This window comes from Gastrolobium bilobum, unplaced genomic scaffold (genome assembly GCF_033153095.1).
Source record: "Gastrolobium bilobum isolate Gb01-03AN ecotype WA unplaced genomic scaffold, APGP_CSIRO_Gbil_v1 utg45058, whole genome shotgun sequence".
NCBI classification, from domain to species: domain Eukaryota; kingdom Viridiplantae; phylum Streptophyta; class Magnoliopsida; order Fabales; family Fabaceae; genus Gastrolobium; species Gastrolobium bilobum.
Genome location: NW_026899611.1, coordinates 1 through 21473, shown reverse-complemented (window position 1 = coordinate 21473; position 21473 = coordinate 1). Strand labels below are relative to the sequence as shown.

Below are 21473 nucleotides of genomic sequence, written 5' to 3'. Positions count from 1 at the left end.
TCATGGCTCAATTAGTCAACACTATTTGGAAAATAACTACAATAGAAATGACTTGCCACTATCAATCCTGCGGCAATTAAAACCTAGATTATATTTGATCATCCTTTAATCAACAAGAAAGGAGAGATAGCAAATTCCTGAATATCTAAAAAAAATTTCATTTTGTTTTTTATTGTGTAAACTGTCAATTATTGTTTCATAACAAATTAAGGAAATCACAGAATGAGTATATTGGTTTTGCCTTTTACTGTGATTAGGCATGTATGGCCCAGCTCACCTATGAGTGATGAAGATCTTTCTTGAAAATTTGAGTTGAGCAGAGAGAGCATAAACCTCATTCTTAATTTGTAGTGAAAAAGAAAGTGTAGCTTTGTGCAGTAGGTGAACTAAAACCCTTCCCAAAACAACCACCTTGTCCAAGTCCACCCTAAAAACCTAACCCAAAGTCACACATCATTCCCATCTTTCTAATATTTGAACAAAGTGCTGATTAGCCAAGTCATGGATACAGAAGATTTCAGCTTTCCCAGAATTAGTGACACATGTGCATATAGCATTGATTCACCTCCTCTGTGGAATCTATCACCAGAAGGCTCTTCTAATCCCTACCAAGTCCTCAGAGAAGGAAACAAAGGAGATGAAAAAGATTGCTTTGAAGCAAAACTGGTCTCTGAGGGCCAAAGGAAGAGCTTTTCATGTGTCCAAAATGGAAAGAAAATAATGGGAGAAGATGATGAAGAGGCCCCAATGGACTTGCTGTGGGAGGGTTTCAATGAGGAGTTGTCTTCAACAACAGGATTTGATACCTCTTGTTCAAGGGAATTGGTTGAATTCAGATGTGCTACATCCTTAAAAGTAGCCAAAACAAAAGGTGCACTTGTTCAAACTAAAAATAAACCTGCTATGGTGGTGATTGTGAAGGTCTTAAAGAAGCTATTTTCCCTCAACAATTCTCAAGGTAAACCCAGAAAGAGAGTGCTCTAGTTCTATATGGCTTTTGGGTTAGATAGATTCTTCTCTTTTCTTTAAGAAGAAAATTGTTGGGTTAATTAGAAGTCTTGAACTGTTTTTATACTATGAGGAGGTCAGTGGGCTAATTCTGCCTCTCCCAATTTAATTTGTATATGTAAAAGTAAATATAAATTATATAGAGAATTCTTCTTTCATTCAGGATTATGAGTTCCATATGTACCTTTTGGTAAGCAACTATACTTTCCTCTTCTGTTCTAAAATCTTTTGGCTCCCAGCTATAAGTTTCAGCCAAACTCATGAAATGAAGCCATAGCTTAATATATATATATAGGGTCAGGATCATTTTACACCAGTGTAAGTTACACTCTCAATTTTATCCGTTGATTCCATTTATATCTAACGGCTAAATTTTTTTAGAAATGTGAGCCATTAGATACAAGTGGATCAATGGTCAAGATTGAGTGTAAGACTTCTAACTCTTACACCGGTGTAAGAATATCCTGCATATATATATATATATATATATATATATATATATATATATATATATGGATGATGATCCTTTTATATCGGTATAAGATTAATAAGTCTTACATCACATATCAACCGTTGATTTCCGTGCATCCAACGAGTATAATTTAGGAAGTCATCCGAATTAATTAATCATTAATTACACTACAAATACCAACCGATAATTTCCGTCCATCAACGATTGAGATGTGGTGTAAGATTTGTTAATCTTACACTAGTGTAAAAACAACCTGCACTTATATATATATATAGTAATTGCTTGTATGTGGAAAAAATTGGTTCCTAAAAGTTTTGTAATAAGATTGAGTCATGACTCATATAAAATGCTTTTGACAAAGTCCTCCTAAAAGATGATTCAACTTATTGGTTGGAATGGGCTCTGCTCCAAAATTGAATCAATTGTTGCCAGTACCTTCCTAGAGTAGTGCATTTACAATAAATGCTTTTAAATAGTTTGTCTTAAATCTCAATCATGTTATCTAAGAATGGAAAAAGGTTCATTTCTCCTTTTAGTTACCTTCATGGACAGAAAAGAAAAGGACATTTCAAAAAGAAGGCTGAATTTTCACTCAATAATTGAGTCAAAATTAAAATAAATGGCTGTAAAAACAATAAATTTGGTAAATAACGTGTGAAAAATAGAGGGAATAAGAGTGTGTTGTAACTTGTAACCCGAAACCACAATGAAATACTATTTCTAGCATTTGACTACGGTGTGAAATGCTCAATTCTTGAGTTGCATATAGGACAATGCCTTTTGTCATAATCTTTTCTTTGAATTCACTATGACAATGAAATGACCAAATGGCCTCGCAACAAAAGGCTTACCAGTTAGCAGGTAGAGTAGAGGCACTAGTACTACTCTATTTCTAATTTGGTAAATATATTATTTTTGTAATTTTTTATATTTTTGTCCAATGTGGCATTAATACATTATTTAATAAATTTGATTATAATAAAAATTATATAAGATATTAAACTTATTGAATAGTGTAAAATATAATTCAGTGATAACATAAACTAAAGTATTTATTTTAAAAAAGTAACAATATACATTGTCATTGTGGAAAAAATTATACTTATATTTACGGGGAATGAATTCTGCAATTGTGGCAGAAATCATTCATCTGACAACATTTGAGAGAGAGAAAAATATGATAAGAGAGAAACCAATATTTGTGTCAGAGGCAAGAAATGATTTTTGCCATGACCGCAATCATTTTCTCATAATTTATGAGTTCGCTTTTTCTACAGTTAAACTAGATAACTTATCTACATTGAGCAGACGTCGTTTTGAGGTAAAAATCAAAGTATTCTTTTAATTATAATTTATTTCATAATTATAATAGTTTTTTTCGTTATAATTTTTAATTTTTTAACCCAAAATGATATTATTTTGAGAGCAAATATAAATAACTTATTTACATTCACCGGAGAAATATTAAAGCCATGATTTATATTCTTATTACAAAATTATATAATTTATAAGTTTAATTTTAATGTGTTGTTTCATAAAAAAATTATATTGATATTTAATAATGTTTATTATATCAGTTAATAAATTTGATAATACTATAATAATTTTGTATTAAAATTAAATTAATAATTTATTGTATATATTTTTTTAGCAGATTTGGAACAAGTTTAAAATGCAGGTTGGATTAATTTACTTTTATCATAAAAAACAAGTTGAGTTAAAATTTTTCTTCGGCATTTTCTTTTCTGAAAATAAAATAAAATAAAAACCATACAGCTGAATTTTACACAAAAAAAAAAAAAAAATCTTAATATTTGTTGTTGACAAAATTTCACTTGTATTCGACTCTTTCCGACGGCTGCAACATCTTCCGAATTTCCTCCATTTCCGTCGAGGGCAGAGAGGTACAGACAGTTGCTGACACCTTATGTAATCTTGTCTTTGTTTCTGGGGCATTCATGTTGTCCCTTTTGCTCTGAAATCTGTGTTTGAAAATGTTATTTTACTCATAATGATGCAGGTTTTAATGGGTGTCATTGGTTTTCAGAATCCTGCTGATTTTTGCCTGATTATGTCCAAAACGGGTCTTCGTCAAGTGGGGTTGACGCAAAGACCCAGTTTTTCATTTGAAGGGAATCAGAGGAAGCTTGTGGCCATGGCATCTACTATTCCTGTAGAACAGGTCAATAAGGGTTCCTTGCAGTTGAAAGGTGACTCCTTCATCAGGGAGCATTTGAAGAAGTTAGCTCCTTATCAACCCATTTTGCCTTTTGAGGTTGGTGTCATCAAAAGTGTACTTTTTTTTTTAATTGACTTGTTACTTCCATGTGACTCTGCCACAATGTTGTTGTTCCTGAAGTGTTCTGGTCAATGAGTGAATTTTCTGATCAATAAGTCCTTTTTTTGCTTTAAATCATAAAATATTTTATTTGAATACCTTGTGCTTTTTTTTAGGTTAAGGTCTAATATGATACTGATTGTTCAGGTTCATTATGGTGCAACCTTTTTCTTTATGAATTTGTAGTTATTTTTGTGTGTGATTGATACGTTATTTCCATACCCATTGCATATTTGTAGTTAAAAACTTGGAAACTGTAGATTCATCTCCATGTAGATCATGAAGAGTCAAGGAGTTTGCAATTTGACCCTAGATTTTTTTTTCTAACAAAGATTTGGTCTGGACCCCAGCATTTGTCAGTGGTTGCTTTTGTGGGGGGAAATTGACCCACTGCTGTGCAATTTGATAACAAAAGAAGATGATTTCTGCTACAGGTTTTATCTTCTCGCCTAGGACGCAAGCCGGAGGATATTGTCAAGTTAGATGCTAATGAAAATCCTTATGGTCCTCCTCCAGAGGCAGGTTCTTGTACTTTTTTTGTCATGCTTTTCTAGACTATCGAGATAAAAAAATGGAAAATAGTTATCCGGTTTGTGAAGTTAGTAATTGACAGCGAGATTCTAGTATTATCTTTCAGACTTTTTGAGGTTTTAATCTTGAAGGTCTGTTTTTAAGTGTTCCAGGATCTTACTGAACATTACACCCTTGTATTATCTCCTGAGTTGACTATCAGAGGTTTGACAGGTATTAGATGCCCTGGGATCAATACAATTCCCATATGTCTATCCTGATCCACAGAGCCGCAGGTTGCGTGCAGCCCTTGCCCAAGATTCAGGCCTTGAATCTGAATATATTCTTGCAGGATGTGGTGCAGATGAGCTTATTGATTTGATCATGCGGTTAGAACCATTTCTGTTTTAGTTACAAATTCTTTTTCTCTTTAATATTTATCTTTAGTCACTCCACCCTCGCTAGTTGGAGTTTAATGGGTAGTTTTTTTTTTATCTATCTTCAGCATTGCTATGACAGTTAACCTTTCTTTATTTTCTGCTGTCTGGAATCTTGGTATCTGATTTACACATTATATATACTGCAGTTGTGTGCTTGATCCAGGAGACAAGATTGTGGATTGCCCTCCAACCTTTACAATGTATGAATTTGATGCTGCAGTCAACGGAGCACTTGTCATCAAAGGTAATTTGTTTGTTTTAAGATTATAGATATTTCAAACGAAAATCAGAGATCCCTAAACAGATGGAACCTTATATGGTAAAGTGGCTCATATCTCTTGATTAACTTGCCTTTAGCTTTTAGAGTTATAAACTAAAAAATACTCCTATCTTAATATTATAAATCCTTTTATATTTCTTATAAAAATTAAAGATCTCTAAACAGATTAGCTTTTACTGTATTCTTGAGTGGCTCATATTTGAGGACTGTAGATCTTTAGCTTTTAGATATTTAGACTTATCAACTGAAAAGATCTTGTCCTTTTAGCGTATTTTGGTTTTTCTTATTATTTCTTGGGTTTTTCTTATTATTCTATCTCAGATATGCATAACCACCTGCATTATTCCAACTGTAGTTCCAAGGAGGGCAGATTTTAGCTTGAATGTGGAACGCATCACAGATGTTGTTGAACAAGAGAAGCCCAAATGCATATTTTTAACGTCTCCAAATAATCCAGATGGAAGGTAGCTTACGAGTATCGTTTCTTCTGCTTTGTTACTCTAGAGTGCATAGTTAGAGAAGTTAGGTGTTTGGATGCATGTCATAGTATTGTTTTCTTTTTCTATTTCCCCCCTAATTTGGTCCACCTCGGATCTTCTCCTTCAAACAGGAGTTCCTTGTGAGTCGGATAAGGACCTGGTGCTGAACTAAATAAATAAAATAACAGAACAGCAGCTCAATTATAGAATCAGACGGAGTATATGTCTTTATTGGTAGCAATAAGTAAACTTCAAACAACACTGAGTCTTTTGAGAGGAGTCAACTCTCCCTCAGCACCTTGCCAAACCCAAATTACCCAAATACATCCTGCTCACCTCTTCTACTCCTAACCTATATATTCCTTTTCCATAACAGATTTTCCCTCCCCTGCCAGCTGTGTCATCTAGCATTTGCTAAGTCGTAGTTGTCTCTCCAGTTGGCGATACATTGTTGCCTTTTTTATTTCTAGGATATACCCACTTTATGATAGGCATATCAGAGTCATTTTGTTTGATTTCCATTTTGTTCAGTTACACGCTTACAATACAGTTACATCCGGAGATGATTGGATAGCCAATGTACATTAGGATTTGGACAGTCATTAGTGTATAACTTGAATGTGCTCTTTGTTTCTGAATGCCATTGATTATGATTTCAAGGGTATTTGCTTGGTTCTAGTGCCTCCCTTGTATTAAAATTTACAAACTATACAGTTAGTGTGCTCTCAGAAGTTGAATGATAATGAAGGCTTTTTCCGTATTTGTTTTTTATTAGCAATTATAAGTCAGGCTTTAGTAAGGCTGCTGATTGTTTTTTCATAATTAGCATGCTGGAAATAATTTTTTTTTTGGTGAGTGGAAATAATTTTTTTTTCTTCTGCTAGCTTCTGATCAAGTATATTTTGTTCTAACCATGCACAACAGTATGATTGATGATGAAGTTCTCTTAAAGATACTTAAGCTTCCGATACTAGTGGTGCTGGATGAAGCATACATTGAGTTTTCAGGAATTGAATCAAGGATGACTTGGGTGAAGAAACATGATAATTTGATTGTTCTTCGGACATTTAGCAAAAGAGCTGGTATGTTTATATTTTTAGTTTTTTCTTTCACGGTAAGCAGTAAGAACCCTTTCTGTTTCACTTAAGAACAATATCCTTTGGATGCCATTTGCAGATTTCTTATTGTTTTTATTTATTTACATGCTATTGCTGGTATTAAGTCCAGAATTGTGATTGGTATTAGAACCTTGTGGGTTAGGTTGACCATGACTAGAACTCAATTTGTGAAGTATGGTTTATTAAGATTAAGAAGGTTGGGGGAAAGATATTTGTGAAAGAGAATTTGTACAGTGGAATTGAATGACTTTGAATAACCATTTTTATTGTCAACTACAATCCTCATGATTCAGGCTGGATAATCAATATCAAGTCTTCTCTCTAAAAAACCAATTTTTCTTTGTAATTTTTTGAATTTATGGATTATATACTGATATTTTATATGTTTATATTGTTTAACTACAAAATTATGTTCCTGATTCCTTGTATTGTGTGCTTATATCTTGATTGGATTTTTTTGTGCTATTGTGAACCAGTAAATTATAAATTTTGAAATGAATTACTGTCTCAGGTTTAGCTGGACTTCGTGTGGGATATGGAGCATTTCCTTTGAGTATAATTGAGTATATTTGGAGAGCAAAGCAACCTTATAATGTATCTGTTGCAGCTGAAGTTACTGCATGTGCGGCATTGCAAAATCCTATCTATCTCGAGGTTTTTCTTTGCACTTCAGGATCTAAGCTCACATATATATTTTAGTTATATGCACTAGTTCATTATGTTCATTCAAAACCAAATCTAATTTATCAATCTTTAATGTACAGAATGTTAAAGATGCTTTGGTGAAAGAAAGAGGTAGGCTTTATGATCTTTTGAAGGAAGTTCCATTTCTTCGACCATTTCCAAGCTATTCGAATTTCATTCTTTGCGAGGTTTCATCTGGAATGGATGCAAAGAAATTAAAGGTACCTTCTTTTCCATATCTTTCTACATTTCACTTTTTTCCTCCTTAGTCTAAGACAATTATTGTGTGGTGCCAAATCAGGCACTGTATTTCTGTTTTGAAATTTGATTTGACAGGAACCTTTTTCTTCCCAAAATTTCCATTTGAATAGCCAATCCCCATATCATAATAACCATACTAAAATGCAGCCATCTCATCATGCTGTAAAGAATAAGTTTTCTGTTAATGTTTTTGCCACCGCAGGTTCTAGCGAAATAACCACACTCTAAACAGAATAACTATATTATCAAATGAAATTTTGAGTAAAAAAAAAAATTCACATGAAACTGGAATACAGTGCATTAAATGTCATTGGTGGCGCTCTGCCTTAGAAATAATCAAACTTCTTGGGTATCCTATATTTTGATTTTAGTTTCATGCATTCTTGATCTAAAAGGTATATTTTTTCTAGCAAATAGGCTTTTCTTTATCCACATATTGTTTGTCAGATAGTGGCAACTCAGTCACATGTACAATGAGGATGGAGGAGAAATGTTTAAAAAAGATTTAACACATGCCGATTCCAAATATACTCTTTCTTGCTATCTTTGTTTTTCATCTTTTCTTCAGAGAGGGCTTAAGTTGGTGGGGATTGGCAGGTGTACAACGTTTCTTATATCTGCTATTACCCTAACTTCAAAATTGTGTTTGCTGAGAAATTTTAGAGCCTTGTGTACTAATCAAGGAAGACCTGTTGCATAATTTAATTACATGTAATTCTGGCACCTGTGAAAAGCAGTTAACAAAAATATTTAAACTATTTTCTGCTATATTTGTTATTCTAAACTTGGGCATTATTTATTTGAATACAGGAGGACCTTGCACAAATGGGTGTGATGATTCGTCACTACAACAGTAAAGAGCTTAAAGGATATGTTCGTGTATCTGTTGGGAAGCCTGAACACACTGACGCCTTAATGAAGTGCCTTACATGTCTATCATAGTTGTTGTGTTCAGGAACTATTTCTTGGAATCTCTTAATTTAAGAACATAAATTTGAATTTAATAGATGTTTACACGTTATCAAGAAATGTTGTTGCTAAACTTCCCAATTCCCTTGGCAAAGGGAAGTTGATGAATTCTACCCCTTTTTCCCTGAAGTTAATCAAAAGCTCAAAACTAGATATATGTTTTTTTGGGCAATGTTTTGAAGCATTTCTTGAATCTTGCTCAATGTGAACCATGGACTTTGATACGTCAAACACAAAGAGGTCATTGAAATAGTATTGCTAATTGATCATTATTCAAATCTGTTTATCTATTAGATCCACATATTCACTGACTCCATGTTGAAAACCTTAAAGCTACATTAAAGAAACCTTCTCTCAAGGCTAAAATATTTATTTTAAACTCTTGTTTGTTATTTTCATCTTGTTGATAATTTTGGCCATTGTGACCAGGGTAGAGCAACGTTGCTCCATAATCGTCCATTATTTTAATTTTGATCCTTATTATTTATTGTTGTTTAATTTACTTTATTACTTCGTAATCCATTCTCACGACACGAGTGAGAAAAATATATTGTATCCAAGGCAATTGTTATCACCACTTGAATGGGAATTTCTTATTCTCGGCATCAATGTCATGGTCCTAGTCGCTAATAACAGTTGTGGGCGCATTGGCGATGTTGATGGATTGTGGCCTGAATTATTGCGAGTAATGAAACTTACAAATTAAAATAAGATGATAAAACAAATAAGGGATGTAATTTGTGTCATAATCATTTTGTACTCATTCTTGACAGCTGATTTTACTTCTTCTTTTTTAAATTATATGAATGTAATTATACCAGTGTAAGATAAATTTGCCCGGTGTAATTTTGTGTGCTCCAGCCCTTCACATTTAGAAAGAAATGGACATGACATTGTCCCAGGAATCTGACATTGTCCAAGGACCTGCCTAGAATATGCCAAAGAATGTGAGGGAAACAAGAATTTTTGGTGGTGTTGCAGCAGCTGGGGCAACCCGAGAAGGCTCAAGAAGATTAAGCTTGCTGTTACTACCCTCTGCCTGCCATTGGAGATTTGGAGTGAAGCTTATGATAAAATAGTTTGCTTTATATGATGATCATTTGAGATGTGTTAAACTAAAAAGTTTGACATTTTATCTGAACGGTTAATTTATTCAATCTTATAATTCTAAGGATTAATTATTAATTTTTAATAAATTATTGTTGTTAGATTAATAAAATCAATTCTATAGATAGGGTATTAAATTATGAGATGTATGTTTATCATATTAGAGGAGATAATTTTATTTTATTTTTTATACATATATAAAAATGTGTGTGAGGCTCATATTTTTTTCTTCTTCCCTTTTCTATTCACATGATCTCACATGGACTCCACACACTTTTATATATATGTAGAAAATAAAATTATCTTCACTGTAAATATTAATTCCTTAAATGATCATGTCTCATATAGGGAATACTTTTTTTTCAACTATTTAATCAAAAAGTAAAAATTAAATACTTATTAAAATGGGAAAGTATTTCTCCAATCACAGGAGATAAAGTTATCTCCAGTGAACTCAAAACGACATCATTTTGGGTTATAAAATTAAAAAATTATAATTATAAAGATTAATATAACTTTGCAATATATTATAATTATAAAAACACTTTGATTTTTGCCCCAAAACGACGTCGTTTTGGATTCACCGGAGATAATTTATCTCCATTGACTGAAAAAATTCTTTACCCTTATTAAAATTGGCGTATTATAGTATATAGAAATTAAATAGGATATTTTCCAAAAAAATAAAATAAAGAAAGTCAAACCAAAAGATAATAATAAAAGGGTTTTATTAATCTCATGTTAAAGGAGATAAATTATCTCATGTCATAGAGATAAACTTGTGGGCTCCACCACCTGAAAAAGAAAAAAGAAAAAAGAAAAATGTGGCACAGTTATTGAAGAGTGTGTAGGAGATAAATTTATCACATATAACATAAGCATCGACGGACCTACATAGTTTTTTACGTGTGCAAGTGCAGACACAAAAAAAAAAAATTATTTGAAATAGCTTTAAGAGTAAAGTTACCTTTTGGTCCTCAACAAAAGCCACGTGGCCCATTTTAATTCATTAGGAAAAAAAAAAAAACAGACTTGTGATTCCTTTAAAATTTAAAATAGACACAGTTAGTCGAAATTGTGATCCTTCTGAAATTCAAATAAGACACACGTTAGTCCTTTAAAAAGAATAACACAAGTCTATTTTAAATTTTGGAGGGATCACGACTTTTTTTTTAAGAGATTAAATTGGACCCCATGATATTTGTTGAGAACCTAAAATGTACTTTACTCTAGCTTGAAATAGCATTTAAAAAAATGAAATATATATGAAATAGCTTGAAATAACAAAAGCTTGATATATGTGGATAGTTTTCTTTTCTCTTATTGTTTATATTCTTTTATTTTTTAATACATTTAAAAATTTCTTTTAAAAAAGATTTTTGGGAGCAGTGCAACCCCCGCCACTAAATGTGCAGATATAAATAAAATTTTATGAATCCACCACTGAACATAAGAGTAAATTTTCCCATAATATAAATAGCAATCTTCATATAAGAAAAAGGTAATGAAGCTGCAATCAATAAAGCATCAAACATACTGCCCTTCAAGTCAATTACAAGATACATGTTTTTCGTCGCCATACTTTTCTACGCTGTTAGCTGAAATGGACTGTTTTAAAATGTTCAAATGTAATTTTTATTTTATTTTATTTTTCCTTTTGCTTCTTTGACCAGCGATACAAAGATATTATGACATACTGTTAGCGCCAACGGAAATCATAACATCTTATGCAATTTGAGACCCACTTTAAATTTTTTATTTTTTTTTCTTTTTCTTATAGAAGACCTACTTTAAATTTTTTTTTTTTCTTATTCTCTCTCCTCTTTCTTTCTTTATGAATGTAAAAAAATTATTTTTATCGTATGCAATATAAGCAAAATAATTCCCATAAATTATAGGGAATTCCAATTTATTTATTTCTTATAAAAAAATAAATAATAAGGGCTCAAATTTTGATGCCTCGTAATAAGGTAATGCTTTCTCGAGTAAAAGAAAAAAACATTGCCATTCAAAACTAACGGTGTTGGAGAATTATAAGTAAAAATAAACAGAAAAAGAGGTAGTTAGGTAGAATATCCTATCCCATAAAATATATTTAAAAAAATGTAGATCGACATAAATTTGACACGACACGACATGCGACATGAATTTTTTGCGGGTCATTTTTTCTAACACTGACACGACACAATTTTTTTTACAAATCAACCCAAACACGAATTTTCATATCATGTCGTAGATCGAACTGCGTGTCATAACATATTTTGACACCCCTACTACACTCTTCTTCCCTTCTCAAACTATATTTCGGGTCAATATATCCCAATTTATCTGTAAAATGAGGATAATGATTTATTTTAATAAAAGGACAACTGATCAAATATATTTATATTTTTCTATAATTATAGTCATTCAATCCTTAGAATGTTATCTTAGCATGTATAACTGATAGTGATATTAATAGCATATATCATTCAAATTGGAAGCTGAGATGTGGGTGTATTAAAGGGATTAGAATTGGTTTGGTCCTTTGGACACTGAAAAATAATTTTGGAAGAAGATTGCTTGAGTTAATTTTCATGCTGATCATTCATAGTGATGATACTAGACGATCAAGCTTGTTGACCAGACTAGTTTGGTTGGTGAATGAATGATTAGCAAGAAAATTAGTTTTACATTAAAGGAAGGCAACTGTTGTGCATATTAATTTAGTTGGTGAATGGAGACAGGATATTGTTCATTGCATGCCCACGGAGTTGCTTATCTCATTAATTACTTTAAATTTATCTTGTATTTTGTCAATTTCTATTTAGTTTTGCTGCTTTTGCTGGGGGATACCCTCTTAATGTTATTAAAAAAAAAAATCATTCAAGTTGAAAGGAGTAACATTTTTCCAACTGAATTTATAACTCCGTTAGAGCAAATCTAGGGACGCATATTAAGACCATGAATTGGGCATTATTCAAATAAAAATAAAAATAACAAAGAAAACCGATAGCCCTTCTTCACTTGGTTACTATGATTCCGACTACAAGATTTTAAAAAATAATCGTAAGGAGTAGGTAAAGGCCTCAACTACGAATTTTTAGATAAGTAACTCTACCACCGTGTAAGTTTTGCCTATAAAAAGGGCACGCTAGAGATAAGCAACCAAGCACAACAATATCCAAAGAAAAAACCACTAGAACCATTAGAAGCTAATATGGGGGATTCATATTTCACCAATGATCACCTATTTAGAACTTCCTCTGAACAAACAGAGGACCGTGCTTGTCTCTCTGCTATGCTTCTCAGTACTAATCTTGTGTATCCTGCAGTCCTCAATGCTGCTATTGAACTCAACTTGTTTGATATCATAGCTAAAGCAACCCCACCTGGTTCATTCATATCACCCTCTGAAATTGCTTCTAAGCTCCCAACCCAACATTCTGACTTGCCTAATAGACTTGACCGCATGCTTCGTTTGCTTTCCAGTTACTCTCTTCTTACTTGTTCCACTCGCACCACTCCTCATGGTTCCTCTGAGAGAGTTTATGCTCTCTCACAAGTTGGAAAATACTTTGCCTCTGATGAAAGTAGGGGCTACTTGGCTTCATTCACCACATTTGTCTGTTATCCATCACTGTTACAAGTTTGGTAAGTGATTTTAGTCCCTATACGTACATATATAATATGGTGGATTGCATATATGTATATAAATGTTGCCTTCAAAAGAAATAATCTTACTTTGCTCCATTGGTCTTAATTTCTTTTTAGGCTGAACTTCAAGGAAGCAGTGGTTGATGAAGACATTGACCTGTTCAAGAAAATTCATGGAATAACAAAGTACGAGTACATGGAAAAGGATCCTAAAATGAACCACATTTTTAACAAGTCAATGGCAGATGTGTGTGCAACAGAGATGAAAAGAATGCTTGAAATATATAATGGGTTTGAGGGAATATCAACATTGGTTGACGTTGGAGGTGGAACTGGACAAAATCTCAAAATGATAATCTCCAAGTACCCTTTAATAAAGGGAATCAATTTTGATCTGCCCCAAGTGATTGAAAATGCACCATTGCTTCCAGGTAGTCTAATATATTATGTTTTATCACATATCAAGATACCAAATGATATAAGCATACTTCTACTTTCAGTATTTTACTTTGTCAAAATTTTTAATCAAGAAACTGCCAAATTTTGTTAAGGGATTGAGCATGTTGGAGGAGATATGTTTGCAAGAGTTCCACAGGGTGACGCCATAATGCTAAAGGTTAGTATACATAGTAAATACCTATATATCTAATAACTGATTACTTGAGACTTGATAGATATATGTATCTAATCTCATTGTTATTGTTAAGGTGCTAATTAACTACTATCTCATTCTGTCCTTTGTGACATTGTTATAGGCTGTATGCCACAATTGGTCAGATGAAAAATGCATAGAACTTTTAAGTAATTGTCATAAAGCATTGCCACCAAACGGGAAGGTGATTGTTGTGGAGTTCATATTGCCAGAAGAACCAGAACCAACTGAAGAATCCAAGCTTGTTTCCACTCTCGACAACCTCATGTTTATCACTGTTGGTGGAAGGGAAAGAACTGAGAAACAATATGAGAATTTGGGCAAGCTTTCTGGATTTTCAAAATTTCATGTTGCTTGTCGCGCTTTCTCGAGTTTGGGAGTGATGGAATTTTATAATTAATCAACTTCAACTTAGAATTTTATGATAAAAGCATTAAAAGTAAAGTGATAATAAGTACCTTATGCGAGGTCGAGGTTACAACTTTCAAGTTTCTTGTTGAACTTTCTGCTTTGATGTGATGTAATGTTTATGCATATTAAAATAATTTGAGTTTATTACTTTCTTTTTTGTTGAAAAAGTTTAATTTCGGTTGAGGTACAGGAGTTAAATTATTCCATAAGCTTATATATAGTGTACATGCTAAATCTATACAAAACTTTTGTCACGTGCAATGAATGAAATTTCATGCAACAAGCATGAATAAGAATTGGAAGTAATAAATTGGCTGGCAGGAGAAATAAGGTTTTCATATTCCAACTCCATGGTTTAGAATTAGAAATAAAATGGCTTGAGAAATGACTTCTTTAATGTTTAGTATAATGACCCTAACTGGTAAATCTTAGTTAGAGATTTAATTTAAGGATTTAAATGCCATAATTAGATTCAGTGAGCGATTTCGAGTATTTTGACTGTAATCATGACTATGTTATGAACAGTGCGTTCTGCCGGAGAATTTACAGTTTTGTGAATTAACCGGTAGAGCTTAAAATGAGCAAAATAATTTTAGGAATATAATTTGAAAATTCTGATGACAAATATGAGTTCAGAACGAAAAATTGTATAGTCTGGCACTTTCCGTGAAAATCTCGTGAATAGTGTTTCTACCGGGTATTTTGTACTGCTGTTTAAGCAACCGGTAGAGTCCAGAAATAAATAATTGATGAAATAAGAATAAGAAAGTCCAATATATGCCAAGCAAGTCAATATAGGCCCAAGAAAATGATAAGTTTATAAGTGTTAAGTTTTAAAAAGTAAATAAAGTACAATTAGTGATTCACAGTGCATTTTGTCAAAAACGGTGCAGAAACCATACTGTGAATTATGAATATTGTTTTGTAACAGATAAAAATTAATGTAAATGATTTTAGAAAAATAAAAATATGTTCGTAGTTTTAAGTTAGTTCCGGGTCAATTTAAGTTAAAATACGCGATAGAAAAACATCTGTTAAAAAAGGCCACATGTGCTAGCCTTATAAGTGACTTAGTCTCATTATCCCAATCAGTTTCTCTCTCCTCTCACCCTCTCAAAACCGAGCTGCACCATTGGAGAAGGGGGGTAGGGTTTTGAATTTCTTCTCCTTGATTCTCCATCATTTCTACTCCAAATTCAAAGACCCACCACATGAAATTGCTTGTAAAACACCCAATGAACCCATTCCAACCATCAATTTGAGGTTTTGTTGAGTGTGTGAAGAGTTATTCCTCCTCTCATTTTCGAGTTACTATTCATTGGAGGAGAAAAAGTGAGTTTTTGATGGAGCTTGGCTTGGAGATTGCTCTCTAGGCTTTGTACAAGTGTTTAGAGGTAAGAAACCTCTATTTCCATGATATTATTTTGATGATTTAAGTTATGAAATATATGAGCATGTTGTGAGTGGGGAATAATTGATGTTAGAATGTGAAATTTATGATAGATTATTGTTGTTTAGGAAGTTATAGTGTTGAGTAAGCATCCACATGTGATATAAAAATTTAAAAGCCCTATTGCATTTTCCTCCTAGGTTTCGGCCATCATGGAGTGAGTAGGAGTTATTGTGGAAAAATTATATTATGTATTGTGAAGGTATAGTGTGTTGGAAATGAGTGAAAATGGATGAGTTAGTAAGAATGCCTAAGTAAAAAGGACTTGGTGTCTAAACTCAAAATAGGAATTTAGTGGAAGCATTCCTAGGTGTTTGCAAGTTGTAATGAAGTAACGAAAATGTATTGTAAAAGAGAAGGATCTTTGGAAATTCCCCTTATAGGATTCGACCTATAGGGTATTTAGGGATATATTTTGTACATTTTATTTTAAATAAAATGTGTTGTAATAAATTGTATAAAAGTGATGAGTTTTGAAGAAAAGTAGCATGATTTATGTTGAAAATTCCTAAGGGAATGGTTGATTAAATTAAAGAACACCAACGGTTACAAAGGGGTCTAGACTTGTGTATTGGCATAGGATTGGCAAAATTGCAAAGAAAGGAAAATAAGCGATAAAATGTATGCTTATGAAATAATTATGGTATTGCATCATTTTATTGATGCATTGTAAATTATTCTCTAGGTGTGCCTAGGTATTGAGAAGGATCGGAAATCTCTTGAAGTGATAAAAGTAACTTGTTCCACAAGTAAGCGTATTGGTAAAGCTTCAAGAGGTAAGCTCTATGTTTAAGGAGTCTTTTCCTGCTTGAGTGCTCCACCATGGTTAGTGAACTATGGTTGGACTGTATGACTGTGATTTAGATGCTTTGTATAGATGCATTCATATAGAGTTATTTGATAACATGATATGTTTTGCTCTGATATGACTTCTGTAATTTGATTTCTGTAACAATCTCTGGCCATTGATTGTATAGTACCCGGACGTCCGCTTTGGGGTCCTCCCTCGGGACTGATGGTGTACTCCTCTGATATGTCTGGTTCCGCTTTGGGGTCCTCCCTCGGGAACACGTGCGTTGATTTCCGCTTGGGGTCCTCCCTTGGGAATGACGGCGCACATCTCTGATATGATATGGATATATGCTCTGTTCTGTTATGATATCTGTTATATGTTGTATTCGTATACTTTGTATCTGGCTTTCATGCAGGAGTGAGCCAGGGGTATGGAGAATTCTCTATAAACCTGGAGCTTATTGAGATTTGTAATCTCACCCCTCTTTGGGGACACATTTTCAGGTGCCCAGATTTCCGGTGAGTCCTCACTAGGCAGGGACACGACACGTGGCTGAGGCAGTTGACAGACCGGATTTTGAGTGGCTGTAGGCTACTACCTTTTTGGAGTGTTTGATGTATTTTAGTATTTTCGCATTTGATGGATCATGATATTGATCCTTTATTTTGTATATGGCCTGTATATGTTTTGTACATGTCTGTCAGTTTGATGCATGTACATTTGAGTATTCAGGAACGTTATATGATGATGTAGTATTCAGATAGGTTTATGTTTTGATGGCATGCTGTTAGATTTAGTGGCACGGAGCCATGTTATGCATGCGCCCATGTATGGGTATTTGATTATATTTGGATATCTGGTATTTCTGAATTGATATGTTGTATAAACTGTTTATCAGGAAATGCTTCTGAGTGGGATTGGAAAATCCCCAGTTGTCCGATTTATAGAGGAAACTCTGCCCGATTTTCGTTTACGCCGAGTAAGAATTAAGTTAGAAAAAGTTAGCTCATATTTTTGTAAGTTAAGTCTTCCGTTGTTTCTGTTTATATCATGTGTATGTTAATTGAACCGGCTCGAGACGGGGATGTTACATTTATGGTATCAGAGTAGTTTCTCTAGGAGAGCCTGTGAAATATTGCATGAACTGTTCGGGTTGTTATATTCTTGAGTTTTCTTGGAGTACTATGATATGCATGTCTGATCACCGAGTGTGAGCGTAGCTAACTCATTCCTTTGTGTGAAATATGCAGAATTATGGTTCGCCCAAGAAGGACTTCTGATCCTCCTATTGACCCGACCGATCCAATATTAGCAGATTTGGCAAGACCCCGACTAAACCAGCGGGGAAATACTTCACAGCCAGATCCAATGATAATGGCCTTAACTGAGATGCGACAAAATATGGCTGCAGCTAGGCAGCGAGAGCTAGAAGTGATGATGAAAGCAAATCAAGATCTGTTAGAGGCTAATAGGTTGGCCAATCAAGAAATGATGGCAGCAAGCAGAATGGCGAATATTGAAATGATGAGATTACTCTTGGTTGGGGTGAGGGCGGGTGGGCAAGGTCCACAGCCACAGCCTTTGCAACAGCCACAGCCTGAGCCTCAACCACAACAGCCTGTTCCTCCTCCTCATAATCCCATTGTTGTGGAGGGTGAAGGAAATAATGATGTGAATGAAGAATCTAGTCACAGGGGTGGTGTGGCACAACCAGCCACTAATAGAGAGCAAAGAGAAAGAATGCTAAATGCCTTCCGAAAACATGCACCACCAAATTATAAAGGAGGCATTGATCCTATTGCTGCAATCCAGTGGTTAGAAGAATTGGATCGCATTTTTACTGTCATGGAGTGTGATGATCAGCAGAAATTGTTGTATGCTTCTTATATGTTGCAGAATGATGCAGCTGATTGGTGGAGAAATACCCGTCTGCCCTTGGAATGTCAGGGTTATGCTATTACCTGGCCTTTATTTGAAAGGCAATTCTTGCTGAAATACTTTCCGGCTGAAGCCCGGATAAGGAAGAAGGGTGAATTTGAAGAACTAAAGCAGGGTCAGATGTCTATTGATGAATACTTGAATAAGTTCAATAAGCTGGCCAAATACTCTCATTTCCAGAGAGCTCCACCTATAGAAGATGACTTGATTTTTAAATTTCATAGAGGATTACATGATAACATCTCTGAAAAACTTGCAGGTGACTCATTTGATACTTTTGCTGCACTTGTTAAAAAGTGTAAAAATATTCAAGAATATTACAGAAGGAAGCATAAGGACCAATCTGCTCCTAATTCTGGTCCTAAAAACACCTCTGGGAATTCTAAAGGAAAAGGGTTGCAGGTTAGACAGTCTGATGGTAAGTTCAAAAAGGCGGGAAATTCTAAGCCTGGAAATATTAAGCCTGCTTCTCTATGTGCTACATGTGGTAAAGTTCATGCAGGGGTTTGCAGAAAAGAGCAAAGACTGTGTTACAAATGTGGCCAACATGGGCATTTTATTAGGGACTGCCTCTTTAATGGGGGACAGGTTTCTACTATTCAGGCCACTCCGGCTCCTATTGTGGTTGAGGAACCATCTCTACCTCTCCCACCTCCAGTTTCCCGAGTATATGTAGTGACTCAGCAAGAGGCTGAGAGGTCAGCTAGTTTGGTGCGAGGTATGATTTCTATTCGTGATGAAATGCTTAGTGTTTTGTTTGATTCTGGTGCCACGCATTCTTTTATTGCTGATTATGTAGCTGAAGCATTTGGTCTGCATGTGATAAAAATGAAAACTCCTATGCGTATTGTTACGGCTGTGGGAAGAGTTTTTAATGAAGACTATGTTTGTGAAAATGTGAAATTCAAGTATGAAGGCAGGGAATATTCTGCCGACTTTATTGTCTTGCACCTTGCTTCTGTGAATTTAATTCTGGGGATGGATTGGTTGTCCAAGTACTGTGTGAAGATTGACTGCTGCAGTAAAACCATTTCTGTCTTATCTCATGATGAAGAAAGGGAGTCTCCTTATTTGTCTGTACTTCAGGTGGTAAAGGCCTTGAAGGAAGGAGATTCCGGGTATGTTTTATTGGGAGGTCTGGTTGGCGTCAACAAGGAGCCAATTTCTGTTATTCCGATTGTCTCTGAGTTTGAGGATGTCTTTCCGGATGAAATTCCGCACTTTCCTCCAGAGAGGGAAATTGAATTTGCAATTGACTTATTGCCTGGTGTGGGACCTATCTCTCTTGCCCCATACCGGATGTCACCTCTAGAATTATCTGAATTGAAGAAGCAGATTGAAGACTTGTCCAGTAAGAATTTTATCAGACCGAGTGTGTCTCCGTGGGGAGAACCGGTGATCTTTGTTAAGAAGAAGGATGGGTCTATGAGATTATGTACAGACTACCGGCAGTTGAACAAGGTTACTGTTAAGAATAAGTATCCTTTGCCGCGGATAGATGATTTGTTGGCTCAGTTGCGGGGTGCGACTGTATTTTCTAAGATTGATCTCCGGTCCGGGTATCATCAGATCCGGGTAAAGCCGGATGACGTCCCGAAGACAGCTTTCAGGTCCCGTTATTGGCACTATGAGTATCTGGTCATTCCTTTTGGGCTTACAAATGCACCAGCCGTTTTCATGGGTTATATGAATCGGATCTTTAAAGCCTATCTGGATCAGTTTGTGGTGGTCTTTATAGATGACATACTGATATATTCAAAGAGTAAAGAAGAGCATTCTGAGCATCTAAAGGTTGTTTTGCAGATTCTGAGAGAGCATCAGTTGTATGCTAAACCATCAAAATGTGAATTCTGGCTTTCTGAGATACAATTTCTGGGCCATGTCATCTCATCTGAAGGAGTGGCAGTGGACCCGAGCAAGATTGAAGCAGTGGTAGAATGGGAACGTCCTAAAAATGTTACAGAGATCAGGAGTTTTCTTGGTTTGGCTGGATATTATAGGCGTTTTATTGAGGGATTCTCACAGATGGTTTTACCTTTGACACGGTTAACCCGTAAAGGGAACCCATTTGTGTGGACCCAAGAATGTGAAGTGAGCTTTCAAGAGTTAAAAAGGAAGTTGACTACAGCTCCGGTATTAATATTGCCGGATCCTACAAGTAAGTTTGTGGTGTATTGTGATGCTTCTAAGTTTGGGTTAGGCTGTGTGTTAATGCAGTTCCGTCAGGTGGTCGCTTATGCTTCTCGGCAGTTGAAACCGCATGAGGAGAATTATCCGACACATGATCTTGAGTTGGCAGCCATAGTGTTCGCATTGAAAATCTGGCGACACTTTCTATACGGGGCCGATTTTATTGTCTACAGTGACCACAAAAGTTTAAAGTATCTGTTTGATCAGAAGGAGCTAAATATGAGGCAACGCCGTTGGGTGGAATTTCTGAAGGATTATGATTTTGAATTGTAATATCACCCTGGTAAAGCCAATGTAGTAGCTGATGCTTTAAGCAGAAAGGCGCTTGGTATGGCCAATTTGATGATTTCCGAGTATAATTTGGTTGAGAAATTCAGGGATCTCCACATTCCTGTGAATATAGAAGATAGCCCGCATTTATTGACTACTACGGTAGTCCTGAATTCATTAGTTGAGCGGATTAAAGAAGCTCAATTGCTTGATGAAGAGATTCAGTCTATGAAAGAGCAGGACTTTGTGTCCACTGATAGGTTCGGTCTTAAGTTTTACAAGGATCGGATCATTGTTCCAAAAGGTCAGATGGTAGATGAGGTATTGACTGAGGGCCACATGGGTAAGTACACTATCCATCCTGGTGCTACCAAGATGTACCAAGACTTGAAACAAAATTTCTGGTGGTCGGGAATGAAGAAAGACATTGCTCTATTTGTGAGTAAGTGTTTGACATGTCAGAAAGT

The 21473-nt window shown here is 34.7% G+C and overlaps 3 protein-coding genes across 4 annotated transcripts; all 3 read left to right on the top strand.

Annotated features, from left to right (window-relative positions):
* The first annotated feature begins 231 nt into the window (after window positions 1–231).
* On the top strand, window positions 232–1143 carry LOC133291965 (uncharacterized). Its single transcript, XM_061490326.1, has one exon. It carries the CDS (start codon window positions 502–504, stop codon window positions 982–984), a length of 483 nt encoding a protein of 160 aa, XP_061346310.1. The 5' UTR covers window positions 232–501; the 3' UTR covers window positions 985–1143.
* Window positions 1144–3305: 2162 nt separating this feature from the next.
* LOC133291961 (histidinol-phosphate aminotransferase, chloroplastic-like) lies at window positions 3306–8766 on the top strand. Of its 2 annotated transcripts, none has more exons than XM_061490322.1 (10): window positions 3306–3384; window positions 3528–3755; window positions 4253–4336; window positions 4563–4717; window positions 4915–5012; window positions 5404–5512; window positions 6452–6609; window positions 7157–7299; window positions 7410–7550; window positions 8401–8766. In XM_061490322.1, the coding sequence occupies exons 2-10, from the start codon at window positions 3552–3554 to the stop codon at window positions 8530–8532; spliced, it is 1224 nt and encodes a 407-aa protein (XP_061346306.1). In that variant the 5' UTR covers window positions 3306–3384; window positions 3528–3551; the 3' UTR covers window positions 8533–8766. The 2 variants fall into 2 exon arrangements, with proteins under 2 accessions (XP_061346306.1, XP_061346305.1); XM_061490321.1 differs by having other exon boundaries at window positions 3311–3384; window positions 3501–3755.
* A 4099-nt stretch (window positions 8767–12865) lies between these two features.
* LOC133291955 (isoliquiritigenin 2'-O-methyltransferase-like) lies at window positions 12866–14354 on the top strand. Its single transcript, XM_061490314.1, has 4 exons — window positions 12866–13299; window positions 13420–13733; window positions 13854–13918; window positions 14058–14354. Exons 1-4 carry the CDS (start codon window positions 12866–12868, stop codon window positions 14352–14354), a joined length of 1110 nt encoding a protein of 369 aa, XP_061346298.1.
* Window positions 14355–21473: the final 7119 nt, after the last annotated feature.